The sequence below is a fragment of the Stegastes partitus genome, unplaced genomic scaffold (assembly GCF_000690725.1).
Source record: "Stegastes partitus isolate 25-593 unplaced genomic scaffold, Stegastes_partitus-1.0.2 Scaffold897, whole genome shotgun sequence".
NCBI classification, from domain to species: Eukaryota; Metazoa; Chordata; class Actinopteri; family Pomacentridae; genus Stegastes; species Stegastes partitus.
In genome coordinates, this window is record NW_007578628.1 from 145613 (window position 1) to 157109 (window position 11497).

Below are 11497 nucleotides of genomic sequence, written 5' to 3' on the forward strand. Positions count from 1 at the left end.
CCCATGTACAGGAGCTATAGTCCCTGATGCAGCGGCCATGGGTTCGTATTCTGCTCATGGCCCTTTGCTGCAAGTCCTTCCCCTATTCTGTCCTCCTCCACTTTCCTGTCTCTCTTGACTGTCCTATCTTATAAAGACAAAAAGGCCCCCCCAAAAAAATTTAAAAACATCTTTCACTCTCGCTGTCTCCCGAAGTGGCTGCTGCGTCTATGTCATCTCTATGGAAACGAAGGCGCTAGTGTTAAACAATCATCGGTTTTTCACATCGACTGAATTTGCTCATCAGAATGATACCGATATGTGGGAAGGAACATTAATATCGGCTGATAGCAATGTGGTCACCAAAATATCGTGCAACCCTACCATGCACTCATCCGTTCCTGTGTCAGGAACCATCGTCAGACCTCCAGGGACCTTAAAAATGAGTCAGCAATGTTGAGAAATGTGACTTGTTCGGAAAGGACAGTTCAAAACTGAATTCTTGAAGGTGGCCTGAAGTCACACAGGGCACGGAAGAAGCCTTTCATCAACCAAAAGCAGAGGAAAGCCCAGTTACTCTTTGCTGGGTTCACAAGGATTGGACTGTTGATGATTGGGCTAAGGTTCGCTTCAGTGATGAATCCAATTTTCAGTTGATGCCCACTCCAGCCAACTTACTGGTTAGGAGGAAGCCTGGAGAAGCCTACAAACCAGACTGTCTTGCCCCTGCAGTAAAACATGAGGATGGATCAGTGACAATCTAGGGTTGTTTCAGTATGTGTGGAACAGGGCAAATGCAATTGTGTGAAGGGGGAATGAATCAGGTCATGTACAGTCCTAGTCTTGAAAACAGTCTTCTTCCATCAGCTGGAAAACTCTTTCATGGCTCAAATGACTGGATTTTCAACAAGACAATGTCCCTTGCCACACGTCAGTTAAAGCCTGGATGGAGAACCAGAACATTTAAACAATGCCTTGGCCTGCTCAGTCACCAGATCTAGATCCAACTGAAAACCTGTGGAAAATCATAAACGCAAAATTGAGAACGACAAGCCTAAAAACAAAGCAATTTGTGCAACAGGAATGGGCTGCTTTGACAGCAGAACAATGTCAGAAGCTGGTGGAGAGCATACCAAGATGCATGGCTGGTTATGCAATCAAGTACTAACTCCTGTGTGTATCATGTGACTAAAACAGACAGAAAGGAAAACATGGAATGCCTAAAAGCACTGTTTTTGGGATTACGATGCCATAGCTATTGATGTCAGAACTTTTGATTTTGGTTATTATCAAGAAAACCATCAAAAATGGCTAGATATCAGCTCTTAAATTAAACTCTTATGAGTTATTTTTGTTATTATATTTGTCCAAGCAAATGTACCTTTAGTTGTACCAGGCAATTTTTTCAATTGACTGTATTTGAGTTCAGGTCTCTGTGCCTGATAAAAAACATTGTATAAGCAGATTCTGAGAAACTGTCCTCTCTCCGTATCCAGAGTCTGTGACTGCAAGATAAAACAGGGAGACCTCACCCAGTCAACCACTCACATTCAGAGAGACAGAAGATCAAGCAAAGAGACAGTTTATGAACTGACTAGCGTCTCAGCTCCGAGCATAAATAACTTTAAATATTTAAATATCTAAATGTTGGACATGGTCATCTCCTGTATCTGTTAGAATCAAATGGCAGATGGGTGGAACTTTAACCACAGTTTAACTTTTTGTGCATTTAATTATCTTGACAGGCATGCTTGAAAAAGCCTGACTACATTAACTATGAGCTGATGTATTTATTACATAGGCTGATCTAAATCGACTGAAGTTCTGCTTTGTTAGACCCGATTCTTTAGTTTCAAGCCCAAGAACAGGCCAGAGAAATCTTCAGTTCTCAGATGTAGAATTTATTTCAGTCACAGGTAAAGTTTTGAAGCGCTGGATTCAGAGGGACAGAGAGGAATCTCATGTCCAGCTGAACTGAGTTTTTTTTTCGGTTCCAGGTTACAGATATCTTCTTGGGCTGGGCCTGCCCCGAACATAGATAACATTTGTACGTTACCGAGTTTAATTGGCCAGTTACCAATGGCGTGGACAGGCATGCCTCTTCTGCGCTCTGTCCACGTCCTTGATATTTGGTAAGCAACATGTGTGGATGTTGTTGGTATGGCGCGTAGCTAAAGTAACAATCGTATCTGACAAAAAAGAGGAGCTATCTCCAAGTGTGTGAACCGGTTCTCACCGGCCATATTGTCTTCAAGGACGTACACTGTGCTGTGTAGGAAAATACGAAACAGAATCATAGGCTCAGTGCAAAATACAGATTCAGAATACATGATAGCTCGAGACATACTTAATTATAACAGCTTTTTGTTTTTTTGTTTTACAACAAGAAACACTTTCCTTGGTTACCATTGGGAAGTTACTCCTGAAGAATATTGCAGAGAGAGAGGCAGTGTTACATAGATTCACTTTCGCAACTCTCAAGAGCTCCAAGATACCAAAGTCATTAAAAACAAAAGGCTTTTAAATCTGTAAATAACGGTTAAGAGTAAAGAAATTATTTATAGTAAGTCCATTAAGAAGACCAGCTTTTGAGTTGCAAGGTTGCCGTACATTAAAACCTTACTAAAACATTTTAAAACATATTTCTATGATAATCAATCTTTGTAAATGCATCCATTTGGTAAAAACACAAATCCCATTATGTACAGAGAGTAACTGGTCAGTCATTAGCAGGGGTCTCCATAATGAACAGCCTCTGGCACGTTAGAACAAGGCAGGTAAGGGAAGTCGGCAAGTTGGATCCGTAACTTCGGGACAAGGATTGGCCCAACTAAAAGTGGATGGGATGAAGGAGGATTTTCCAAATCCGGCAGGTAAAATTTCATTTTTTGTCAAGGATGAACTGATCTACAAAGGATCAATAAATTATTTGGCTTCAATAAAGCATATAATTATCGATAAGGAACTCTTCATAAATGATGTTACATCGAAGATGGTGCCCAAATAAGAGGATAAGATTCAACTATTGTCAATGTTCAACAAAATTCAGTCTTTTTACATATTCAAACTTGTAAATAAACTAGGGTTGGAGTGAGAGCAAAGGGTCAACTAGACTGCAGCAGCCCTGAAGCAGGTGTTAACCTGACCTCTGAAGGTCATGAACCATCAGCTTTTTTTCTGGACCAGTGTTAACCAGTTTTTCACTTTGTCATACATCAATCATCTCAAAAACTTCTTTTGTATTTTAGAGCAGGTGTACTCAGTTTTACGTAGATCTACACAGACATAGATAAACATCTGTCAGTATATTTTCACACTGTACAAAACTAGTGTAAATCAATAAAACCGAATCTTGTGCTTTCCTTTACATGTTTTTCTGTTTGTCTCTGTTTCAGACTCTGAGCTGTTGCCTCCCACAGCCATCCATCAATGCACCACAGACACTGAAAGAGATAGTTAGAGACAGAGTGACCGTTTAATTGCCAATTGTCCATCGAAGACCATCCAACCGATGGTTTTTGATGATGAGGACTTGTTGGAGACAACAAATACCCAAACTTTGTTACATAAGGTCATCACTGTTAAAAAGCACAGAACTAGACACAAGCATAGGACTCGGAGCCCATACTGAATTAAACTGTTTGTTCGGTTGTCTGTAAAATGTCCAGTGACTGTTATAACAATATACTGTATATTCACACAGTCTGAGTTTGGACACTCAAGTATAACAAGCAATGTCATAAAATACTAAATAGGTAAAACCACATCAAAAGCAATGACATTAAGCTCATGATGTAATAAAAGAAATATTAGGCGATTACCAAAGTAAGCAGGAACAATTGTTTATTAATCATAAATGTGTTAATAAAATTGTGTGCCAATGGTGGATGCTGATGAGTAAAACCTTTGACCTGCTGATACATATTGAAAAGTGGGGAAAAGGGATCACAGTTCCATGCATATCACAACCAAATTTCATTAAAAAAAAAAAAAAAAAAAATGCAATAGCTTTAGACAAAACTCAAGAGATCACCAAAGTTAGTGGGATTTCAACCAAAAAATAAAAACAACTGTAGAAAATTTCAGTCAGGTGTGAAAAAAGGCAATTTGAAAAATCTGTAAGTTATAAGTTTTTATTTTTAAACTTCTTTCATGACATGTAGATTCACACAAAACACTTTTTTCCATTTTTATTTCACAGCAGTGTAAAAGATGCACTTTAAGGGCTTAAAGCTGTTTGACAATAGTCACACCCTGAAAGCTTAACATTCTACATACAAACCAAAAGGTAACATTGCTCTGGTCTCTTAAAAATATCTGCTAATGATCTAAGTTCAGTTGACTGAAGAACTGATCAAATACACATTTTTAAATTTTGAACTGATGTGCTAATTGTGTGTTAAGTCATAAACTGGCCCTAAATTGCAACATTTAATGCACTGAGGTGATAAGGTAGTTTAGTTGTTAGTTTAGTTCTATAAAAATCAAGAGACTATGCTGTCAAGCCACTGATGGGCTGAATTTATGCCCACAATAACGTGTCAGTAGGGCTTAAACAGATTTTTTATTTTTGTTTTTTTAATATATTTATCTACGGTGGAAGGAAGTCCAACAAAGAGAAGAATGATTTATGTTCTATTTACATGCATCTGCCTTGACATGGCCTCTGGTTGGAAGAAAACAGGTGGAACTGCCTTTCACCACGACTGTGGCATTCCATAACATTGTGGTAATGAAAAGTAAAATCTGCTAGCATAAAAGCGCGACTTGATGGCTGGTGGCTCCCAGTGCTGTACAGTCTGTAGTGGGGCCTGTCAGCCACACCCACAAAATGTTGTATCCACATTTTCTGTCATTGCTGGATTGACCACTTGATCTCAAAGTAAAAAGTGAGGCATTGAATAAATACATTAGCTCTGACAATCTTGGCAGCTGCAGCATAATTTAAAACACAATCAAATGCATAGAAAGAGTTTCAAAAAGTTGAAAAAGGCTTTCATTTTCAAACAAGGCAAAGTTTCAAACACTTAGATTTTTAAAAAGATGCCGATTTCTTTCCCCAGTAAACAGGCCTATATCAAATTTAGCTGGGCTAGATGTGTTTCTGAATTGTTGTATGAAGCAGAAATGATGTCATATTACACAGTTGTCAAAGAAGTCTGTTTTCTTTGAGTACAATAATGCTCACTATAATATTTTTGACTATTTAAATTCCTATGTTTATAGGAATTTTGTATAGTAACACAAATGTAACATTTATTTTTAAATATGAAATTCCAAGTATTCCAAGTTTTAAAATAAGACTCCATTCCAGAAAGATTTTGTTGGTACACATCAATTAATGCTATCAGGAACAATATATGTTCAATTACCAATTATAGAATGGCTAAAGAAAATCGGATGTATACTTCAAATGTTAAAGACAAAATGAGGATTTCTTTCCTTTCATTAGTAATGTGACTTTTCAAGTTGACGCCAATTTTGCTAAAATGAAATAAGTAAAGACTGCATGTAGAGAACGGTACAAGTAGGAATGTTTAACATAGGATGGATAAGTAAATAGGCAAGGGTGGAAGGATGGTGAAGCAGGGTTTATTTGAAGGAGGCGCGAACCTGACGGCCCTTGAGAGGCTGAGGGGGACGATAGTTGTCCACCATGCAGCATGGAGTCTCTCCTTCTCCACTAAAGAGAAGCTTGCGAAACTTGACCATCTACAATGGAAGAGGGGACCAGCAGAAAGAAGAGAAAAAAATAATTAAAGTCAGTGTTATGCAAACTGTCACACTATCAGTATCTGATAATGGAGTGCAACAGAACTACCAAATGACTGGTAAGGTGGGAAGTTGAAATGAATGAACCTCTGTCCTCGAATGTATCTTGAGGTGTTGTTGTTGTCATTCTTGTTTGCCTTGGCTGTTCTGTGTGCTGTCAGCAATATTATGGTAAGTTTAATGTTTGTAATGTCTACTCTTATCAAATAAAGGCAAAAATAAATATAATATAATCAGCTGCTTCCCTTGTTCCAGTTAATTAAGTGTTGGGACCTCAAACCCTGGGGTGGTTCTCTCTTATGTGCACATGGGGGTGTAAAGCATTGTCCTCCTGACATTGAACCAAGCTCCATATTGCACATAGTGGCATTAAGATGTATATGGAGAGTACGTTGGAACATTCGAAACAGCCCTTATTTCTCTCTGCGCAAGTACAAACCACTAACTGAGCTTTGACAACCCTGAGTGTGTGTGTGCGTGTGTGTGTGTGTGTGTGTGTGTGTGTGTGAGAGAGAGAGAGAGAGAGAGAGAGAGAGACAACGTAAGCAGAAACTTGGTATAAACAACAGCTCCTCTGGGAGCCATTTAGCCTTTAGCTATCTGGTGTGCTTGAATTTAATTTACTACAGCAGACTCACTCAGCACTGCCTGCACTTCTCTTGTCACAACAAAGTATGTGCATCACTGTACATTAGTGCATCAGTGTATTCATTTCTACATTGAAAAAAAAAAAGTATTTCTGTATATAAGCCGATCTTATAATTGCACAACCAGACTTCACAAAGGCAGGGGCTACGAGGCATCACAATTTTAGAGGACAATGGCCATTACTTACTCCATGTATGTTTTGTGTAACAAGGGTAGAGTGTGGTAGCATTAACTATGAGATATAAGGGCAAACCGTGCACTGAAGATACTGGCAGTCACTGTAATCTAAGTGAAACACAAGGCACTTAGGACTTAGACCCACCCTGTTCTAAAGCATGATATGGCTTCTATGGCTTGACTCTCAACCTAGACAATGTTTGGATTCTGGCTTTTTAATGGAGACTGATGAAACAACGAGCTCTCTGAACTCAAAATAAACATATCTTCAACTAGAATTATGACAAGTCAAAGTGTATTTTTAAACTGATATCTGAAACTGGATTTATTACCAGAAACATTTCAGTTGCACATGAAATGCAAATGTACTGCACCGATACATGAGTGGTAAAAGTGATGTGATTTTGTCCTTGAAAAATTATGATATTGATATCTGAAATGACAACTTTGGATAACTGAAATGTCTGGATTTTTTTTTTTTTTTTTTTGAGCAGACAGATTTAAAATATGGATATCTGTAATACAGGGCTGCTAGGTGGCTCGGTGGTTAGCAACATCAGCTCGCAGCAAGACAGTCGCCGGTTTGAGTGAGGACAGCTGGCATCTTTCTGCATGGAGCTTGCATGTTCTCCCTGTGCAGCGTGGGTTTTCTGTTGTTGTTTGTTGTTGTTTTATCTTGTTAGTTTTCACTGTAAATTTTAAGCCTACTGCTTTTGTTGATGTTATTGCTGCTTGATGAATCAGTTTTGTGTCCATATAAAATAATTTTTTTAAAGGCTAATTATTAGCTGTGCTGTTATATTTCTCTGTAATTCAGTACAGTGTTAACAATATTAGCCTCCTTATGAGTCTCTCTAAGTCCTGAACTCAATTCATTTTCCGATGACTCCATAAAATATATATTTAGATCATTAAATGAATACCTATAAATATGAAACAACTAGATGACCAATAGCTTAAATTGACGATTACTAGTTGACAAGGAAAGTCTTTACTTGGCAGCAGCCCTGGAGTAAGCCATTCTACTGCCTTGCTTTCACTTCAGCTCCAGTGTAATTTGACCAATTTTGTTTTATTGTGGGTGAAGGAAGCATGTGGGTAAAGCAAGTTACATACTTGTGCAGAGCTGACACTGATTGGCTCCTTGAGAACGATCCAGGTGACACTCTCTAAGAGGGGTGGAGTTGTCAAAGAGCCATCATAGGTCCAATAATCCAGGGAACCAGGAAGAAGAGACTTTGCATCAAAGTTAGCAAAGGTTGTCTGCTTTCCCTGCAGGGAGGGAGCAAAGAAAGGTGAAAAAATGGTGTTTCACAAGCTTATAAGCTGCTCTTTATTGACAATGTGGGTGCATTTACATTAAGTAAAACTGTGTTTTGCGAATTCTGAGAAAATTGCTTTTACCTTGTTCTTAATAGCATCCAAGGCATCCAGAACTTTCTGAAGCCGGGGGTTGGCTGCACCAATCTGGAACACAGAACAGATATATATATAATGTAAATTTATATGCAGTTTTTATTTACTTTTTTTTCCTCCTTGCTACTTCAGAGCATGAATACTTTAAGCACTTTCCCACCCCTTGTCTGTAGCGCTAATTAGCCAGTGATGAATCACTGATGACTCACTTTTAGAAAAACCCCGACCACAGCAAGTCCATCAGGCTTGTCAGCTGCCTCTCCAAAGCTGGGGTACTTTGTGTTCCAGTGCACCAGGTGAAGCTAACAAATAAATAAATAAATAAATAAATACATACATACATACATACATACACATACATAAACGTCTGACTGTTAAGACACAGCCTTGAGTCAGTGTGTGACCTATCCAAACATCGTCAAGGAGACAGCAGATTACAGAAAGCCACAGAGATGTTCACATAACAGAACCAGGTTTGTTTCAGCATAGACACATTTAACTAGTGCGTAGCAGTTTTCTTTTCAAGTTTGTGCTGTGTCAAAATCTGTGAATATGAAGAGAGGTTGTGTTAAATGTGTGAACATATAGGAATTCATCTGACAGATTTCCTAGTTATTTGCTCATTATGCCAAATTCAATCACAACAGAGTTGTCATAATTACTATAAACAGCATCTATACCAATATCCAAATTGTATCTATATCTCAGAAAGTCTTATATACCCACCTTAAAGCCTCAAAATCTTAGAAAAAGTACTTCAATCATTATTTTAATGTCTTTACTGATAGCTGCACCTTTGCCACAGACCTCTTTCAAGTTCCTTGTGATGCTTTCAAACTGTTGACCACATGAAAAATGAAAAGAAACAGTGTGAGCTTCTGTTGCTTCAGTACCTCACAGGGGAAATTGATGCCGTTGACAGTATGCTCAGAGCCTCTGTCGTCAGTGCCTCCCCAGTGGAAATGAAACTGCCTCAGACGGTAGGTTCCAGAAATAGGACCCCCAGTGAGGGCTGATGAGGACAAAACAACAGAATCACTGGAGACAGTTAGGAAAAGACAGATTTGCTTGTCTGTGATCCTCAGTTAGCGAGACCATTTTTGGATTTTGATTGTATATGTTTTTATTTCTATTAAATTTGCGTGCCTGTGTGACAAACTTGAGGTGTGAAGTTTGAAAAATAAAAGGTCTAATAAAAGACACTACATAGTTGCATTATGGGACATGAAGGATTCAGCTTGTCTCTTGCTTTAATTTGAACTATTCTGTTGATGACCAGTTACTTGTGGATCCCCCAGTTTTATGAAAGTGCAAATGGCTTAAGTATCCCTTCAATTAGATTTTTATTTTAAGGCAGTTTTAGATGCTATTCCGTTTTCTTTATGTGTCCTATGGTGGTGCTTATAATTGCTATAACTGGCAGGTCATGAGAGTGTATATTTAATTTTGTTTCAATATGTTCTTAAATAAAAAACACTTATACTATTCTATGTGCACATCTTGTAAGTGTTGCTTTTTATGATATGTACCTCTGAATGTAAGTTAAATAAACAGTGTCAGTGAGTGGGGTGAGATACTACAGACGTCTGTTGACCCCCAGATAATGACACATTCTTATCAGCTGCAGTACATAGAGCAGCAGTGGAGACACACGACTCATTTGAATATCTACAGTAAATGCACAAGATTTAAGATATCTTTAATACAAGTCCTGATGCACAACTGCATTATAAATTGTGTTGTATACTGTGACATTACAATTATGTCCTTGTGGTTGTATGACTACAAAAAACATTACAACAAAGACACCGGAGATTACATTTGACTAACTGCATAAATGTCTTCTCTGTGACTGTCTACTAATGTTAGGATTTGTGAATTGCTTACTAGAACTGTTTGTGTCATCCACAAAATCCACCTGGAAGGAATGTCCATTGTTGAGAATGCCCTTGGCATTGGAGGGATCATATTTGAGTTTCAGAGCCTTCAGAGAGAAGTCGTATTGAGCCTCCTTGGGGACAATGTTGATGGGAGACTGTCTGGGCCCATTCGCTATGGGGAAATTTTCTGCCCATTTGTCAGGTCCTGTAAATACAGAAATAAGAATGGGTTAACCATATTATTGCATGTTGTGTGTGTGTGTATATATAGTCGTGTAGAAGCGAGAAAGTAGTCATATCTTATAGCTACGAACAAAAGCTTTAAATGGAAGATGTTAAGTAAAACAAGGTACTCAAGTGAAGCAATACTTTATACTGCACATGTAAAGTATGTGCTTTAGTGTCATACAAAAGAATATTCTCAACTGATATCTGTTGTCCCTGCTTTATCAGAGGCTATTTTCAGTTTCTTTACAGGATAACTTAACTAAATACTTACTGTTCTTTGGAAAGATGCCATATAAATACAGTCTATCAATAGCTTCAGTTATCAGTCCATTAACCAACTGTAAAATGGATGCAATTTTTGAAATTTTGCTGAGCAGTAATACGAACTTAATTTTCTTGTTAATGTACTGATTTCTTGATGTGGATGTAGTCAGCCCAGACGCTTTTAGCTTAACCTCCAGCAAAAGTTTTAAAAGCTTGTTATTTGCTTCTCATGTAAAATCTTCAGAGAAGCGACTATAACCAACAGATCCTGACAAGCTATGGGCTTCAAGTGGTTAGAAAAGGTTCACTTACTCTAAAGTTGCACAGGGATGCACAGTGGTAATGTAATTAGTCAAGTATTGAGATTAATATTAGGGATGGCAGACTGGTAGCTGTAACATAGCCTACAGTCTGCACGACTACAAAGCTGATTTCAGTGAGGCAGTTCGTTTTGAGCATGTTCCACAGACATCTGAAAATCCAGCTGGCTTCATCACAACCGGCTGGATGCTGTCAGGTGCTCACCGTCAGTTGCTCCGTATCCCCATCCATGAGCCATGGCTGCTTCTACTGTACGCTACCCTGGAAACACAAAAGAACGGTTAATCCACGTCAGTCTGCAGGTCGACAAGAGGATGAAGAGGCAGATGACGACGCTCCGCTGTCAGACACCCGCTGAGACGCTTTATAGGTTCTCATATCGGTGGGTTTGGTTTGCCGGCTCTTTATCGGGCCTGTCAATCAGAACAACAGAGCAGGCATCCACACATGCGATGGTGGCGTCCTTCATTCCGAGAGCTCTGCACCTCCGCTGCCGTCCACACCTCCCTCCTTCCACGATAAATAGCAGCAGGCTGCTGAGGAGATGCGTTGCTGATTTGATCCGCAGTCTTTCCTCTCCTGTCAGAGATGGATGAGTCCCTGATGATCATCCACACACATCCATCCTGTCTATTCCAACACCACTGGCTGTTCTCATCTGTTGCAGGCTGTGCTTCGCACACTCCTGCGGATTTTATTGCAATATCCTAAAATCGACTTTTTTTTTTTTCAACCTCTTGCCAGCCTTAACTGATCCTTGTTATCCAGTTCCGTATGCTGCTGTATAAAGACTGTGTGCTGCAGGGGCTGTG

General features: G+C 38.9%; 1 protein-coding gene across 1 annotated transcript; it reads right to left on the reverse strand.

Annotated features, from left to right (window-relative positions):
• Window positions 1-4156: 4156 nt before the first annotated feature.
• Window positions 4157-11072, reverse strand: cahz (carbonic anhydrase). The gene is made up of 7 exons (XM_008293610.1): window positions 10890-11072; window positions 9880-10077; window positions 8886-9004; window positions 8202-8294; window positions 7981-8043; window positions 7693-7848; window positions 4157-5691 (listed from the first exon to the last, which is right to left on the reverse strand). Exons 1-7 carry the CDS (start codon window positions 10921-10923, stop codon window positions 5572-5574), a joined length of 783 nt encoding a protein of 260 aa, XP_008291832.1. The 5' UTR covers window positions 10924-11072; the 3' UTR covers window positions 4157-5571.
• Between the last annotated feature and the right edge of the window lie 425 nt (window positions 11073-11497).

What these genes read in the sequence shown, in the direction of transcription:
- cahz (XM_008293610.1), bottom strand. Translation starts at nt 10,923, where the DNA reads ATGGCTCATGGATGGGGATACGGAGCAACTGACG. An exon ending in GGGATACGGAGCAACTGACG is followed by an intron (nt 10,078 to 10,889) that starts GTGAGCACCTGA and finishes CTGTATTTACAG; the next exon opens with GACCTGACAAATGGGCAGAA. An exon ending in TGGATGCTATTAAGAACAAG is followed by an intron (nt 7,849 to 7,980) that starts GTAAAAGCAATT and finishes CCCTCCCTGCAG; the next exon opens with GGAAAGCAGACAACCTTTGC.